At 42.4% G+C, this 19064-nt stretch overlaps 1 protein-coding gene across 1 annotated transcript in view; it reads right to left on the bottom strand.

Annotated features, from left to right (window-relative positions):
• svild (supervillin d) overlaps positions 1 to 19064 on the bottom strand; it is an 84944-nt gene that overhangs the window by 36120 nt on the left and 29760 nt on the right. The window contains exons 3-5 of the mRNA XM_072666756.1: positions 10238 to 10272; positions 5347 to 5408; positions 1501 to 1634 (exon numbers count right to left, since the gene is read on the bottom strand). Coding sequence (XP_072522857.1) covers positions 1501 to 1634; positions 5347 to 5408; positions 10238 to 10272 — 231 coding nt within the window. The remainder of the gene's footprint in view (positions 1 to 1500; positions 1635 to 5346; positions 5409 to 10237; positions 10273 to 19064) is intronic.

The following is a 19064-nucleotide window of genomic DNA, read 5'->3' as shown; positions in this document are numbered from 1 at the left end:
GCTGGAGGAGTTCTATATTGCAGAGCAGTGAGAGAAATGGAACAGACCTCTTCACTCCAACACAATAAAATCCAGGCCTGCGAGACTTCCATAAATCAGCTTCTGTTACTGCAACTGATGAGTCAGTGCCAGTCAAACACACACACACACACACACACACACACACACACACACACACACACACACACACACACACACACACACACACACACACACTCAGGCTTGCACCCTAACCTAGGCTCTGAGCCAGATTCTGAAATGTCATTATCTCATAAGATATCTAGATACACTTGCAGGAAGCACACATACTTGTTTTTATACCTTGTCAGGACATGAGGTCATATGTAACTACTTATTTGTTACATATAGTCTGACCACCGACCTATTAGTGGGAATGACCACCTTGGCTCGGAATACCGAGGCGAGATGTTGTGGCACAGACAACATATTAGGTGAGAGAAGGTGTCCATTATAGAGGGTAACTGGTCCACAGTGGTGGGTCGAATGATCTGTACTGCTTGCCCGAGTTGCCATTCCCCCCAGGCATCCATGGCCTATAGGTCACCACTGTTGGTGCTTTGGAAAGCACTCAACATGTGCAAGAGGTTCATTCTTGGTACATCTTCAATATGGCGGCATCTCATACCCGGTACCCTATCGTCATGCCCTCATCATCAGCTAAATTATCATCCTTTGCCCATGACTATCGTTTTGCACTCTTCTACAACTGACTGGTGTGCTCGCTTGTCTATACACGCAGCACACCCGGTCACACGGCATCTGTGATGGCATCTGTGAAACCTCAAGATTGGACAAGGTTGGACATTCTGAGGTGCTTTTCTGCTTACCACAATTACCAGAAAGTTACTGTAAGCTCGAACTAGTCTTCTCTGTTGACTGTTTTCTCATCAACAAAGAGTTTTCTTCTGCAGAACTGCATGATGAGTTTTAGAAAATACTTAAACCAGCCTATCTGACAATAACAATCATGCCATCACGGAGATCATAGACCTCTTTCTGAAGGTTGATGTGAACATTACATGAACTGCTGATCCATAGCTACATGACTACTTGCATACTAATTACATACTTTCATGAACAAGTAGGTGACACGTCTTCCTAAAAAGTGCTTACGTAGAGCCACATATTTAAAACTGCTGCTCAGTTTTTCTATGGGTTTTTCTACAAAGCCAGGGCACTTTTGTTCCACACACAAATAGGACAAGCTAATGCCAGAGAGGCTTCAGAGAGATGCTTATCTGACTGGCATACTTTGCATAAGGCTGCAATGACTGTGAGTCACCACTAACCCTTCCTTCCAAAGCAGGAAAGACCTCAAAAATAAACAGCAGCAGGGGGGTAATAGACCACAATTACTGAGCCTGGATGAATCACCTAGGAAGGATGGGTGGAACACCACAGATTAGCCTTCAATTGCAGTACAATAGGCTTCAAGTCCAAAACAAACTGCCCACTCTCTCAAGCTCCAGCTCTGCTTACCTGGTCATAGCTGGCTTGACCTGGCAGTTGATTGGCTCTCTGTTTTGGTTAGTACGGTGACTGCGGTGACCCTCTTGTGTGGTGTCCTCTGATAGGATCTTTGAGTTGGAGAAGGCCTCAGCCAGCTCCGGCCCCTTGTGGACAGGAGAGAGAGAGAAAAACAGAGAGAGAGGCATTAAAGAAAAGAGTGAGAGTGAACAGAGTGGAACTCTGGGTACTTTCCACATTAAAACAAACCTCCAGAGCTGACCCATTCAACAGCTCACAATTAGCCATTCAGTCTAAGGCTTTAGAAAAGCCCTTGCACAACTACACTGGGCGAAGCAAGAGGAACTCAGCAGGGCTGGGCTGGGATCGGTCACAGACTACCCCCCCACCCCCACCCCCCTACCCACACAGCCTGGGAAAACCAGTGTCTTAGACTGAATGAGGCCAGAGGGAGAGGGGGAGTAAAAGAAGGGTATAGCGGTCAGGGGGGTGAGGGAGAGAAAGAAAGGAGAAGGAGAAAGACACACACACACACACACACACACACACTGTGGGTAGAAAACTACAAAAGGAAGGAGACAATCATTGAATTATTCACTCTCATAAGCTGTTAGGTTTTTAGGCACTTTATTTGAAGGCTACATTCATAGGGGCTTCACAAAACCAGCAATGAAGTTCTAATGCACTAAATAACATATGAAAAATACCTCAGTATTTATGAACTGATGAAGCCATTAATGGATGACATAAGCTATTCATGATGTTGACAATAGAGGCTTTGAACTAAAGGGGCAGCGTCATATTTGAAATGAATTGAAATAGTAACTGAACTCAATTCCCTCAGTATTTGGGGGTGCTGTCCAAGGGAACCCTTTGGAATTAACTGGATTTCTGCATTAATTGCTAATAATAAAAAAACTAGTCTCAGCATTATCTGTGTCACAATTATAGACAAACGCATCCAACACCTACTAAAAACACACAAACAGTTGTACATGTTCATGTCTGTTCTTTAGCACACAGAGTGAATCTCTGAATTTAATACTAAATAGGAATTTTGGACCATTCTACCCTGTGAATGTCAGTTCATTATTTTTTGGGATACCGTGCACAGCCCTCCTTACGTCATGCCACAAAATCTCAAATAAGGGTCAGGATTATAACATACAAATCTTCTCTTTGTCAACCGTCCTATAATTGATTTTACTCGTGTGCTTTGGGTCATTGTCTTGTTGCATTACCCAACATCTGACCTTACTTTCACCACTAAATGTTTGGATATACCTTCAAATGCATTGTTCGCTCAAAGATCACATGGCATCCAGATCCTGAGGCAGCATAACAGCCCCAAACCAATAAAAAAAGGTCTCATCTTTTCATAAAAACAAATAGGGCCGCAATGTTTTTTTAATAGTGGACACGTAAACACAGGTTCCATTTGTATGTTTTTAGTTTGCATAGATTGTGTTTGTGTTTGTCTGTAACGGTAACTTGGAGAATGATCAGGCCACATTTGATTAGCAATTGATGTGGAAATCCAGGCATTGTTAGGAAATGATGTCTTTCATAATGTAATTGATCATAATGTAAATCCAAAAAATTTATGGTTGAAAAGGACGACTGAAAATGAGATACTCTAAAGCCCAGAACAGACTGGTGGCAATGATCTCTAATCATCTGAATGTATCCATACTAGGAGTCATCTGGGGTGAGTGCACATGTTTTACTGTTTAAGAGTTTTATGCAGATTTATTAGCCCAATAACCTTACAGTGGTGATCTACAGAGCTCTCACAAAGTCCAGCCATTCTTCCAAAACTTCCTTTGGAGAGCCAAGTCATAGCTTACAGTGTTAACAGTGCACCACTGATACACAATACAGAGAGGTGCTTTCATATCGAAATGCTCTCTTGGGACAGGACTACGCCAGCATCACCTTCTAAACACATTTTGAGGAAACACCACCTTCTTCTGCTGTAGTTTTACCTCAGCTCAGACCTGTCTGCTGACCAGCACTTTAATGAGACATGTTTTACTTCTCTTATTTGTTTTTCTCTTATTTGGATTTTATATATTAATGACCACTGCTGTGACTGGCTGTGTGGCAGGGGGCTGTGGCTTTGTGAGGTGGTGGAGTCCTCAGCAACGGCTGCTGCAGTGTACAATGCAGACAGACCATGTATGTTCTACTTTGTGAGCATGAGACGGCTATGCACATTGTAACACAGCAATGTCTAACGTGGAATCCTTGTGGCCTTCGTTTACGTGTCAGTCCCGCTAAAACAATGCTAATTGACGCTAGCCTGTAGTAACAGATTTCCCTGATATGTCAGCATCAAGCAAATGCTGGTGCAGATTAACTGCAGACGTTTAGGTGACATTCTTTGCTGTTGACCCCTGATCTTGTTTTTCGCAATCTGAATCACACACAGTGAGGCTACACACTGAAATATGAGGTAAATAGATTTAGTACTCCAACACCCTTCGAGCAGGAGGTGAGGAAAAAGCTCTTACAGCTCTTCAGGAGAAATTACACTGGTTTGGAAAGTAATTTTAACATCATTTATGTGACTGTAATACTCTCTCTGATCTGAACATACATGTGTAATAAAGAGGGTAACTGTATGTATATGAACAGATGCTGTTCAGGTTACAACTATCGAGATACACAAGTGTTTACGTATATGTGCAAATTTACATAAGCTATACTACTGTAATGCCTTGGTAACAATGAATAAAGCAATACAATAACTGCTAATGTGTAACTACACATTTATCACAGACAAGTAATATAACGTTCAAATTAAGAACAGTCATCTCAATATTACGGTAGGCCTGAGGGGGTTGGGGCAGTGATTCGAGCTCAGGGGCCTTGGATTTTTTATTTATCACTGGAACTTGTAGCACTAGCAAGGAACATGCGTTTTTTTTGTTTTTGTTTTTTTTTTGTTATACGTGTTTTTCTTCCACAACTGGAAAAACACTGAAACGCCATGAGCAACACCATAAACTATGGACATAAAGAGCAAATTGAAAACTGAAAGTAAGTTATTGTGTGGGGCTTTCTGTTTTTTGCTACAGGACCTGCAGAGGACTTCCGATAAAATACACAGGTTTAACATGTTCTAGGAAACTTTCCCTTCCTGAGCAGGGCTTTGATGAAAACTCTGCTTAGGATTTAAAGGAAAGCGAGGAAAGGACTGAAAAGAAGCACACAGTCATTCTTACATCCTTAACATTGAGGTATCTTGCATACTACTTAGACTGGATTAAGAAAATCTTTAACTGGTACAAAGTCCTAACAGTGTAGTTCTTTAGATCTTTCTTTTTTCTATTAGATAAAATCTGAATGAACACTGGTTACATTTCAAATGAACTGTTCCCTTACCAGTCCACACAGGTTATATATGGGAACTAAGCTAAGTTTTATATTTATATATATTATGGTATATATATTATTTATATTTTGATGTATTGTGAATCTGGATATATATATAAAAATAAACATGGTGTCCAAGTTTCATTAAGAATGGACCAACAGAAATGCTCCACAATAACTTGGAATAGGCACTTCTTACATGCAATATTTTTGTGGGACAGCTACAACATCTAAAACTAATTAGCAAAAGACTGTTGTTCATGCAGCGTTACTACAGAGCAATACAGGCATCCAATTAGAAAAGCTTTTATTTACATATTTGCTTAAGGACATGACATATTGACTATTCTTTTTGACTATGAATATATGGGATATATGGGAAGCAAATAAAATTAACAAAAATAACATTTCAACACCAAAAAAGTGTAAGACAACAGCACTGGAGTGTTTCAGGCCTTCAGGCAAACTCCACCCACTTACTTTACACTGAGACATCCTGGCAGACACACTCGTCTTGGCGCCGTCATCTGTTTTGCCATCAGCTGTGAACACACATACAGACATACAAGTATGTCATACACAGTGTCTGCTACTTCATCTAAACTCATTATCTATCTCAGGTATTTGCTTTCATTTCGGAGGGACTTTACAGTGAGTCACACCTGGCGGGTTTCAATTTCAATACCTGAAGTTATTTAAAGAACATTGATGAACATTTGAACCATAAAGAATGAAAAAACTCTGGCCTGTCTAATTATGCTACAGTTGCCTCCACAAAGTTACACAACATTTGATAACAATATACTGTACATGTACAGTACATAAAAATAAAGGTAAAATTATTGGGACTAAGTGAAATTGAGACAATGTGGTTCTACATAGAACCTAAAGGAGTTAGCAATAAAATTAGTACCAATACGAGACCCAACAAGACCCAAGGTGGGGCCTCCATGGATTGCATCAATGAGCCTTAGGTGGCCATGGTCCTGTTGCTGGTTCACCGGTTGTCCTTTCTTGGTAGGTACTGACCACAGAAGACCCCAACATGACCTGCCTAATGTTTTGGAGATGTTCTGACTCAGTAGTTTAGACATCATAAGTTGGGCCTTGTCAAAGTGGCTCAGATTCTTATTTTTCTTCAAGAAGTGGCTGTTTATCTGCTGCCTAATATATCCCCCACCTTGAGAGATGCCACTGTAGATGAAGATAATCAATGTTAATTACTTCACTCGTCAGTGTTGCTAATGTTCTGGCTGGTCGTTGTAATTGTTTAAAGATGTAAAATGGTTTATTGTAAATTAAATCTGAATCTGATGATTGTTCTTTACATTGTATCATAAATTTAGGATGAAAGGACCAATAGAAATGCTCCAAAATGACAAGTTTTTGAGATCCAAGCTTTGTGTGTGACCGTGATGATTTACAGTATAAACTGTAAGAAATGCAGTGTAAACAGCGGCAGTTCCATGAACAGAAGGTAAGATCAGTGAGTAATTAGCTCTAATTCAGTATGAAACTGAAAGACAGCTCATCGGCCGGTTTGGTGCTTTCTGCGCATTCTCTCCCCAACCAGAAAACAGGAAAAACTGCTCTCATCTCTTCCAGAGTTTAATCCTCCAGGAGGCTGGAAAGGCAGCGACTCATAGTCCTATTTATGATCGTGGTCGTGGTGTGTGTTAAACTGCTACCCAAACCCTGCAGTGGGAGGCCAATGTAAAAATGTCACGGCTGCACTGTAAACGACAGTCTAAAAACGTCCAGCCTGTTTGGAAGCGCCTGTGAAAGATTAGGAGGCCAGTGTGTGTTTTAGCATGGGAACACTCGGACTCTCCTCCAGCTGGAAGGGGTGACGTCGTCTGACGAATGTTTAATAAAAGGTACACATTAAAAAAAGTTTAGGGACACCTTACCTTACCTTCAGAGCAATGTTTCATTAAGAACAAGCACTTAATCAGGAAGACCTGTACACCTACTCACTCAGTCGTGTGGCAGCAGTGCAAAATCATGCAGAGACAGACCAGCAGCTTCAACTAATGTTCACACATCAACCATCAGAATGGAGGGAAAAAAAATAGATCTGTGATTTTGAGCGTGGCATGATCACTGGTGCCAGACGGGCTGGTTTGAGTATTTTTAAAACTGCTGATCTTCTGGGATTTGCAGCACAACAGCCTCTAGAGTCAACGAAGAAGGGCTAGACTGGTTTGAGGGGACAGAAAGACTACAGTAACTGACCACTCTGTACGATTGTATGCAGCTCAGATTGCACAACACATTCAGTTTTGAGGTGGATGGGCTACAACAGCAGAAGACCATATTTGGTTACCCTTCTGTCTGCCAAGAACAGAAAGCTGAGGCTGCAGTGGGCACAGGCTCAGCAAAACTGTACTGTTGCAGACTGGAGAAATAAAGTCTGATCTGATTCTTAATAAAATGATTAATAAAATAAGGGAACTTCTGTCATTCAGAACTAAAGTGCAGCCTGACAGTTGACAATCAATAGCTGACTGTTGCCCGTCAAACACTGTCAGGCCGTTGGTCAGCTGGTGGTGGTTGTCAGGCATCGCCTGTGTGGTGTGTCCAACACTGCTGGCTCTAGTTAGTTGTTTTGGTTAATCAAGCATGTTGAATCCGTGTCCTCGGTCGGCCAAATTGGGTGGGAATCCGGGCATGAGGGGAGAAATGATAGAGCGCACAGTAAGTAAACAGTACTCTTACAAAGAATAGCCTCATTTCTCACCCACAGATTTATTACTCCTGATGGGCATTTTAACTTTTCTCTTTCTGAATGTCTGATTTTTTATGTTTTTATTATTTTTTATTTTTTTAAAGAACAGTATTTGAACTCTCAATAAGAAAAGGTTTCTTTTTGTCATTCACTATGAACAGGCGTCAACCGCACATTTGATTCCATTGTTTAATGAACAAACACTTAATTTGAATAGCCTTTTTACCCAGCCAAGCTAACATGATCTACTTTTACTCTCAGTGTGTTTAGCTTAACACTGGCCTCTAAAGCTTGTAAGAGCTGCAAACAACTGCAGTGTTGACTTTAAATGCTGCAGTTTTACAGGCTACTGCAGCTCCTGTCTGCTCTGGAGCATTGTTCAAAGCATCTCTCGAGCTATAGTCTGCAGTCAGCTTGGTGTGTCTGGGCGCTCAGGCCCCTTCTGTTGGAAATGCAATCTACCCACCTGAAAAGAGCAAGGCCAATTGTGCCCTTTCCGACTCTGGCTGCTGATGATTCGAACCAGCGATACTCTGGTCATAGTTGCAGCGCCTTGGTCCGCTGCACCACCCGGAGTCTCTAACTTCCTCTGCAGTGACACTGACATAGTGGTGGTGTGTTGGTGTGTGTTGAGCTGGTACAAGTGGATCAGACACAGCAGTGCTGCTGGAGTTTTTAAACACATCAGTGTCACTGCTGGACTGAGCATAATCCGCCAACCACAAATATCCTGTCCTGTGGGCAGCATCCTGTGGCCACTGATGAAGGACTAGAGGATGACCAACACACAACATACTGTGCAGCAACAGATGAATAGAGCAAAGCTAATTATGCTCTCTTGGACTCTGGCTGCTGATGGCAAGTAGCATGACTGAGGATTTGAACCAGCGGTACTCTGGTCATAGTGGCAGCACCTTGGTCCGCTGCACCACCCGGAGCCCCTAACTTCCTCTGAAAGTAATTGTTTTTCGCTTCTCCTGTAAAGTTGGATATACAAGGTTTCTGCATGACCGCGACGACATACAAAGTTACTGCACAAGCTGACAAAAAAAGCAAAACAAAACATGCTCGTTATTGTAAAGCTAAGTGTCCCCAAACTTTTTACAGGCACTGCATGTGCTGCTTTCAGTCCTCAGTGCTCCGTATTACTCGTGCTGACAGAGTGTGAACAGCGTGCGGCCTCCGTCGCCAAGACTCAGCCTGGGAATATCAGTTCTCCACTCCAGAGAAAAGGTGAAATCCTGTGATAAAAATTTCACACCAAACCTCCCAAAAACGTCATATTTATTCCTTCACTGCTCTCTTTCTCTCACTCCTTTCCTCCTGCGTAATGAAAATGCATGTGCCGAGTTAGCATTCCTGCTCCTGTAGGCGATATTTTCCACCAGTGTGTGCAGAAAACCGGCTCATCTGTTCCACTGCTGCAGTGTGCTCGGAGTCTCGGATAGGTTTCGATGAAAAAATCTCACCCAGACCTGCCAAAGAGGGGGGTCCCTAATAGCAACCTAGGCGGCCTGGCCAAGGCACTAGATCATTACTCTACTGGACATTCACCATACATCAACTTCACACGTGTTTATATATCTATTCTATCAGCTCCACTTACCATATAGGAGCACTCTGTAGTTATATGATTACAGACTGTAGTCCATCTGTTTCTTTGCATAGGATACTTGCCTCTCCTTTCAGCCGGTTCCTCAATGGCCACAGGACCACCACAGAGCAGATAGTATTTGGGTGGTGGGTTATTCTCAGCACTGCAATGACACTGACCTAGTGGTGGTGTGCTTGTAGTGTGTGTTGCGCTGGTACAGACACAGCAGTGCTGTTGGAGTTTTTAAACACATCAGTGTCACTGCTGGACTGGACATGATCCAGCAACCATAAATATTCAGCCAACAGCGTCCTGTGACCATTGATGAAGGACTAGAGGATGACCAACACAAACTGTGCAGCAACAGATGAGCTTCTGTTCCTGCCTTTACATCTACAAGGCGGAGCAACTAGGTATGAGTGTCTTATCCAGTGGACAGTGAGTGGACACTCCAGCAGAACTGCTGTGAATGACTCACCACCCAGACCACCTCCTGCTCTGCGGTGGTCCTTGAAGAACAGGGTGAAAAGGAGTTAAAGTATGCAGAGAAACAGATGGACTAGTCTAATTATAGAACTACAGTGCTCCTATACGCTAAGAAGAGCAGATAATCTGGACAATGAGTGTAGAAACAAGGTGGTATTAATGATATGGCTAATTGGTGTATGTACATCAGCTTCAGATTTTTGTATGATTCTCTTGTATGACTCATAATAACTGTCTGGGGCCATGGCCAAGCTATCCTTTGAGTGAGGAACAGACCTTCCTATATGGAAGATGTCAAGCAAACCCCCAGGTTAGCAAAGACCGCTGCTCTTTCACCCAATGCAGACGAAAAGTCCTTGAGGTGGAACGTGTCTGTTTGTGTCGGTGCATTTAGTTTAGTTTTGTCTCGTTTCGGCTGTTTGGTGGGACAGCGCACTCCTTTTCCTACTCACTTAGGAGAGAAAGGGACACTGGGAACACAATTGAGAGATGCAGGCGAGAAAGAAAGGCGCCCCGTGCTTCACAAAGGAGCCTTTGAAGGGACTGAAAGGGAAGAGACTTACCCTTTGGCGTCTTGACTTCCTCCGTGCTCGGCAGACTGTGAAAAAGACAGGCAGAGATTAGTGAGGTCACTCAGATACGGAAGCAGCTCAGCACATTAAAGCCGCAAGGGACCGCGAGTTAGAGATTTTACCACGGTGTTATTAGGCACGGGGTGAGGTGGAGCAGCCTTAAATTGCTTCTTCCTTTTAAAAACACAACATGATGAAATATATCTATAAATAAATAATTTACTCAGTTAAATATAGATTTTCTAAAATACTCCATCTCTTTGTTCTATTCTGAGTAACGACTGCTCAGCTGTCCAGCCGGACGCTGATGAAAGACTGACCGTCTGGGTCCGTCTGCCTGCCCCACATCAGTTGTCTACCCTCCATTCCCAGCATCTGCTGCACTCCACACCTTCAAATTACATTTTGATGGACCGACACTAGGGATGCCCTGAATATTCAGCAGCCAAAATTATTATGAAATGACAAAATAATTTTTACCGAACAATGGCGGTTTTTATGATGCGGTTAAATTGCAACCGGCGTAGGGTAAGGTGTTTTTTGTAAGTGCAGCAAAGATGTCTGCTGTGTGGAAGCATTGGAAAGTATCAGAGAATGACCCATGTCATTTAAGCAATGGTGAAAAAATGGCAAAAATTATGAACCAGTATTTAGCTTTTGGCCAAATGCTTCACTTCATCTTGGTGTGTGTGTGTGTGTGTGTGTGTGTGTGTGTGTGTGTGTGTGTGTGTGTGTGTGTGTGTGTGTATGTATACAGTGGGGAAAAAAGTATTTAGTCAGTCACCAATTGTGCAAGTTCTCCCACTTGTAATTGACATCATAGGTAGACCTTAACTATGAGAGACAAAATGAGAAAATAAATTCTGAAAATCACATTGTCTGATTTTTAAAGAATTTATTTGCAAATAATGGTGGAAAATAAGTATTTGGTCACCTACAAACAAGCAAGATTTCTGGCTGTCACAGACCTGTAACTTCTTCTTTAAGAGGCTTCTCTGTCCTCCACTCATTACCTGTATTAATGGCACCTGTTTGAACTCGTTAACAGTATAAAAGACACCTGCCCACAACCTCAAATAGTCACAGTCCAAACTCCACTAAGGTGAAGACCAAAGAGCTGTCGAAGGACACCAGAAACAAAATTGTAGACCCGCACCAGGCTGGGAAGACTGAATCTGCAATAGACAAGCAGCTTGGTGTGAAGAAATCTACTGTGGGAGCAATAATCAGAAAATGGGAGACCTACAAGACCACTGCTAATCTCCCTCGATCAGGGGCTCCACGCAAGATCTCAGCCCGTGGGGTCAAAATGATCACAAGAACGGTGAGCAAAAACCCCAGAACCACACGAGGGGACCTAGTGAATGACCTGCAGAAAGCTGGCACCAACGTTACAAAGGCTACCGTCAGTAACACACTACGCCACCAGGGACTCAGATCTTGCAGTGCCAGACGTGTTCCCCTGCTTAAGCCAGTACATATCCGGCCGCGTCTGAAGTTTGCTAGAGAGCATTCAGATGTTCCGGAAGAGTATTGGGAGAATATCTTATGGTCAAACAACTCGTCGTGTTTGGAGGAGAGTGAATGCTGAGTTGCATCCAAAGAACACCATACCAACTGTGAAGCATGGGGGTGGCAACATCATGCTTTGGGGCTGTTTCTCTGCAAAGGGACTAGGATGACTGGTCAGTGTACATGAAAGAATAAATGGGGCCATGTATTGTGAGATTTTGAGTGCAAACCTCCTTCCATCAGCAAGGGCATTGAAGATGAAACGTGGCTGGGTCTTTCAGCATGACAATGATCCCAAGCACACTGCCAGGGCAACAAAGGAGTGGCTTCGTAAGAAGCATTTCAAGGTCCTGGAGTGGCCTAGCCAGTCTCCAGATCTCAACCTCATAGAAAACCTTTGGAGGGAGTTGAAAGTCTGTGTTGCTCGCCGACAGCCCCAAAACATCACTGCTCTAGAGGAGATCTGCATGGAGGAATGGGCCAATGTACCAGCAACGGTGTGTGCCAACCTTGTGGAGACTTACAGAAAACGTTTGACCTCTGTCATTGCCAACAAAGGATATATAATAAAGTATTGAGATGAACTTTTGTTATTGACCAAATACTTATTTTCCACCATTATTTGCAAATAAATTCTTTAAAAATCAGACTATGTAATTTTCTGATTTTTTTTTTCTTTCTCATTTTGTCTCTCATAGTTGACGTCTACCTATGATGTCAATTACAGGCCTCTCTCATCTTTTTAAGTGGGAGAACTTGCACAATTGGTGACTGACTGAAATACTTTTTTTTCCCCACTGTGTGTGTGTGTGTGTGTGTGTGTGTGTGTGTGTGTGTGTGTGTATGTGTGTGTGTGTGTGTGTGTATATATATATATATATATATATATATATATATATATACACACAATGTGTATATATATATAATCTCCGAAGCAACACTTGGATATATAACCGGACTGATTCTGCACAGACCCTTAGTAAAGACTTCCACTACTCATTCTTCATTACTCCACACTTAAAAAAATAAAGGGGCTACAGAAGGTTCTTTGAGCGATGCCACGGAAGAACCATTAGGTTCCATAAAAAATTGTAAAGATGATGTGTGTAAGGAACCTTTTAAAAATTTAAAGAATCGCATGTAAGCGTTCTTTAACAATGTAAAGGTTTCTCACACCTGTAAATAAAGAGGCCTCACAGGTTTTTTTGAGCAATGGCACAGAATTTTGGTTTCATATATACATTTTTGTAAACAAGCTGTGTGGGTAAACAAACTTTGAAAGGTTTATAGAAGTGGATGTAAAGATTCTGTAGTTCTTCATGAAACCAAAAGATTATTTTATGGCACTGCTCAAAGATCCCTTTGGAACACCTTTATTTTTATTAGTGCAACAGAGGCTGCTTTCACCAGAGGCTGCTTTTTTTTTTTTGTCTTACAACAAATTACGTACAAAATATTACTAAAGCTACATTTGCTCTTCTAGACTTTACTGAAGCTTTTATTTACATGGACTCTAACTACTTATCTTGTAGGTTTGGTGGTGGCTCAGCGGTTAGAGCACCATTAATTAATTAGTGGGTTCAATACCTGGGCTCGGCAAGCTGCCACTGTTGTGCCCTTGATCAAGGCCCTTCACCCTCCCTGCTCCTGTGCTCTGGGCATGTGTGCTCACTGTCATTGTGTGTGTTTGACCACTAGTGTGTGTGTGTGTGTGTGTGTGTGTTTATTAGCACAAATGGGTTAAAGATGGAGTCCAACACTAATAGTGAGTATGTCTGTCTTTAGATGACTTTAAACTGCTCAGAATTCTGTGTAGTTCTGACCAGAGAAGTATGGGCTTCCCCTTGTGAGTCTTGGTTCCTCCCAAGGTGTCTTCCTCCATTTTTGAGGGAATATTCCTCGTCTCTGTCGCCTTTGGCTTACTCATTTAAGGTTTATATGCTGTTTCATTGGTTTAGTTTTTGTTTATTTGGTCTTATTTCTGGGATTCTGGGAAGCTGCCTTACAAAACCATCATGTTGTAAAAAGTGCTATACAAATAAATTTGGCCTGACTCATTAAATTTCATTTCCATGCATTACTGTCTATGAGAACCAGATCCTTAAATCCACTGTAACTGCCTGTATTCTTCTGAGACAAGTTACCACTAGATCTGGTAAGAGTCCTATGAGGATTTGACTGCATTCAGCCACAAGAGCGATGATAAGGTCATGAACCGATGTTGGATGATCTGTTCTGCATCACAACCCAAACGTTTTGGACGAAGCTCCTATTTTCCCCATGTTTATTCGTCTTTGAAAGCATTATATTTAAAGACCAGCACTGATTAGAGAAGCAGTTGGATGGCCATGCTGCAGAACAATCAACTTCAGTTCCATCTACCCAGAAAATGCTGTTCTAAGGGCTTCATACCCCTCTAAAAATTGCCACTGGGTATGATGACCCTAGGCCCAATTTATGGGAGGCTCCAGAACATCCTGTTCTATTTTACACCAACAGACACCAACAGTGTAAAGCTGAATTCCCTACAAAGAAAGGGTGTCCATAAATGTTTGGACATAGTATATATTGGCCATTTTACAAGAGCTTTGAACGTGGCCCAGATTAGATTTTACAGCTTCAAAACTGTGTTTTATGAGACACATTTTTAGCAGACCCCCCCCCCCCCTTCTCAACCAGTACTGTACATTACAAGTTAGATGAGGTCAAGGGAACTGCTTCAGTCAAATGCATGATAAAGCACGCTTCTAAAATGATAGGTTGGCAGTGCAACAGACTTTATCATGCACTGTTGCAAGGGTTTCAGAGTAAGACTAATCGCAAAGGATTCTGCCAATGAGACTCAGCTGAGTTCCATTACAACAAGGCTTTCTCACATCTGTTTGGATCCTGACCATTAGATCCGTCTCTAAGGACTCGGGGTTGCCCTGCAGATACAGCACTTGATGGGGAGCAGCTGCCTGCAGGCCAATTCAAATGTCTAAATTCCCTGATGTTGAATTTGTCACGCTAATGTAAGTCAAACGCCTGACTCAGGAGGAGTGGTGCATCTCGCAGTCGACGTGTCATCGGCATCGTCCAGCCAGCGCAACACTGCGAAGGCCTTTTGCAAACGATTACAAAAGAGGAAACACAATATCTCCAGCATGAGACACACACACACACACACACACACACACACAACGCTACATCTACCAATGCAGAACTATCAACACACTGAAGCAAACATGATCCACCACAAAGCATGAAATAAACAGACAGAGCTTAACCAAGAACGCTTCCCTTCCCAGACCTCTAAAGAGTTTCCCACAGTGAGCCGGGCTTGAGTTACAGTCATAGGAGCTAACAAAGAGCACAGTCAGTGTACAGGAGGGCTAAGATTAGTGAGGATATACTATATGGACAAATGTTTGTGGACATCCCATCAAAGTAAGAGAGCATTGGTATTGGATCCAATGGTGACTCATTACACCCCTAGTAAATAATTCCTATTAGTTTATTGCTCATTAATTTAGAACTGTGCTTTCTTCTGTCTGGTTTTTACGGCAGTTGTTCTCTTTGTTGTTGTTGTCGTTACTTTATTGATGTCATTATGCTTTGGCAACACAGTTCAGTTCGGTTTAAGTTGGCTTTATTTGCATGACTGCCAAGGAGTGTGTGAGTGTGAGTGTGTGTGTGTGAGTGAGTGAATGAGTTTTTTTTTTAAATAATGTGTGGAGATGGAATGGAGAGTGCGAGAGTGAAGTGAGAAAAAGATGAGAGGAGAGAAAGGCAGGAGAGAGCAGAGAAGAGAAAGTGAGTGGAAAAAGAAAGGGAAACTCAGTTAAGCATCATCTTGAATGAGTTGGTCTGGCCTGATCTGTATGGCTGTGCTGCGTGCTGACTGGCTGATGACCTCTCCTGCACCCTCGAGAGCCGCAACCACCTCGCTGATGGACTGCTGGCCATGACTATGAACCAGACAGCCCACCATGCCTCAGGGAGAGGTCAGAGGTTACATCTGTACACACCCTGGCCGACGGTCGACAGACCAGGGAAGTGAGGAGGAATGATGAGGAGGGCAGAAGGAGCGAGGGGAGAGCAATAAATCAACACAGAGAGAAGTGCTGAAAGAAGTAAGGAGGGATAGAACATCATGACTATTGTGTTTTACACCACACACACACACACACACACACGTTCACACTCATTCACTGCTTCTGAGGTTTGTGAACAAGCTCTGAACTGTCAAAATGTGAAGAGGGAGGATGCATTGCTTGAAATGAAATCTGACAGTATCAGTATCAGCGGTATTAAAATACTGTATATACAGTATTGTACACTATATACACCATCCCAGCAATAACTGTATAATGCACATTTCATTGGTGCATAATTGAGATTACAGATTAATGAAATTAGATGTCATAATGGACAAACATCCAATCAGCTGCTTGTTACTGTGCAGTTTCTGCAGCTTCTACACATGGTGTGTTATTATTTACAGACTCTCTACACTATGCCAAAATCTTATTCATGATTCACGTTTTGACCTCAATTATTAATATAATATAATTATAATTATAATTAATATAATTACAGAAAATACATTGCATTCATATTTAGACCTAGTACTGACACCTCGTATATCTTAAAATGAAGAACTGAGTAATAAACAAGGGGTTAAAGCCCAGATGCAAAGTTGCTGCATGTGTTTTCAGAAAAAAAAGAAGGGCAGAGTTGCCGAGGAAGGGCGATAGGTCATCCTGCACTTTCACTTTCCTCAGATTCACTACGGCTTTAAAACGTCCTCATATTACACTGCCTTTGATGCTCCTCTTTCAAGTTGCCACGGTTAGTTTGCGCTAGTTTGATGCGGGTGAGGGCACGGCTGTAAAGGGAGACTTCAGCTCCACATCAACAGTCAAAACATCTGCACCCCCAGCTCTCACAGGGAGGCTGTGAGTGAATTCTGCATGATCACATCATTCCTGTGGGCCAGGGTGATTTCAGCTTCGCCCTGCAGCGAAACTCGGCAAGGTGCAACCACAACACTGTTGTGAAAACACGGAGGAGATGGAGAAATGAAGGATGGCTCTACCATGACTGTTTTTACACCAATATCTCAGTCGCACATACTAGATCATCTTAGACCTGATGACACCGTAGATCAGAGACTTCACTTGGCAGGTGAACTAATTGACCTAGCGTCAGAGCTACACAATGGCAACAGAGAGCACACTGAAAAATGAAGGTGTCAGAAAGGATTCTTTGTAATGATGCCACCGAACATGTGTTATTCCGACGGCATTTCCTCTTAACGTTGAAGGCAATTTTTGCACTGTCCTTAACACAGTGAGCCCTGGGTTTATTATTCATGTATTAATTAAGTGTTAGTTTAGCACATTTTGTGGCATCCCACAGGGTTCTGTCTTGGGGTTTATGAAGTTGATGCTAATTTAGTTATGAGAGTGAAGACTGAAGTGTGGGTCTACCCACAGGCTAGATCTGGCCCAATTGTTTCTGCAATTCTGACCTTTGCATAAAAATAAGCCCTCTAACCAATCAACTTAGACCAATCAAAATGTTTTGAAGGCATTGTCATCATAACTAGCATCATCTTATCCACCAAGTCCAGTTCAGTGAGGTGGTGGCAATACAGAGCAAGCAAAGAAGCCCAGCCCAGCTCTTCCTTAAGGATGCCCAGGCATTCTCGGGCCTCTGGTAACTGGTCCTGGGTCTTCTCCTAGTTGGTCATGCCTGGTACACCTCCAACAAAAAGCTTACAGTCTTAGTCATTTCACAGAGTTCCTGACCATAGGGGAAATTGGGCACGTATATTGTCTGACAAATAAAGAAGTGTTCTTAATGGTTCAGGGCTCTTCACCAATGAGGACTGGTATAGGGACTGCATTACAGCAGCCATGGTCGAGCTTACAAACCCTCTTCTACTCACCTGTGAACAAGTCTCCAAGATACTTAAACTCCTCTGCTTCCACAGGAGGAAGCACGCCATCCTTTGGCATAATACAAACATGGCTTTAGCTTTAGAGGTGGTCTTTTCAACCTCGTTACAGCTGCAAACAGTTCAAGTGAGTGCTGGAGGCCCCTGTGCCAAGAGGCATAGTAGCACCGTGTAGCAATACACTGGAGTACTCGCACTTTGCTCATATAAGCTTGGTAATACTAAGTTTGCCAAACTTACCTATTGTCTGGTTCAGACTATCTATAATCACCCACTTCTTCACAGAAAGGCCAAGTTCACTAACCCACAGTTAGAGGAAGAGTGTCCCACTGCACTGATTACTAGCTAGACAGCATTCTTCTCACACTTAACCAGGCTGAGCGTCAGCAGACCCACGCCAGCTAGTCACGTCATCACATTCAGTCTCCCGGTGAATGTGTCCAAACCAGCTGACATGGGAACACACCTGATATCTGCTGCTCTTGCAGTCACTCTCTGAGGAACAAAGCACTGGGGAAGACCTTGCATATTTGCAGCCTGTGTCACAGGGACTGAATCCAACGGACTATAAATTTATTTGTTCACAGTTAGATAAAGTCTAAGCACAGTTCAGCTGTGTGCATGCATCAGTTTCTGTCCAGAGTATCGTTTCAGGAGGGTAACATTTCCTGCAAAGATTTGGATATTGAAACAGCCACATAAGCTTTTTTTCGTTTTGCATATCCCTAATGTGTAAACCCCAGCACATACTAAAAATAAAGGTTCCTCGCTGGTACTAGGTTTGGATGTACAGTTCTAGGGGTTTTTTTTCTCATGATCTTTAATAAAGCCAGTGGTTTATTACAGAACCATGACAACTTGGAGACACCTGAATGCATAAATAGTTCTTTGGCTGGGTAAAAGGCTCCTGTGCTGTGTCAAGTGGTCACTATGTTGTTACTGTGGTACTTCAGATTTGTTGTTCAGATGGGGTTGCTAAGCATTTGCTATGGAAATTCTGGCTATGGTGGCTGCTAGGCTGCTAGATGCTTGATGGAAACTAAACATTTTTGATATGTATAAACCATGAGGCAAACCCAAAACTACTAAAACTCCTCTACTACTAGGCCTACTACTACTACTACTACTACCAACAGTATTACTACTACTATAACTATTACTACTGATGCTACTACTATGACTACTACAATTACTGTCACTAGTAATATTAATATTACTATACTATGCTACCTTTGACAACTACTACTAGTACTACTAGTATTAGTTTTAGCATTACTACTTATGCTACTAATACTACTACTACTACTAGTAGTAGTTTTACTATTGCTTCTTATGACTACTAGTATTAATACTATCACTACT

Source organism: Salminus brasiliensis, chromosome 22 (genome assembly GCF_030463535.1).
Source record: "Salminus brasiliensis chromosome 22, fSalBra1.hap2, whole genome shotgun sequence".
NCBI classification, from domain to species: Eukaryota; Metazoa; Chordata; class Actinopteri; order Characiformes; family Bryconidae; genus Salminus; species Salminus brasiliensis.
Note: the sequence above shows the minus strand (reverse complement) of the source record. Positions and strands in the feature narration are given on the sequence as shown.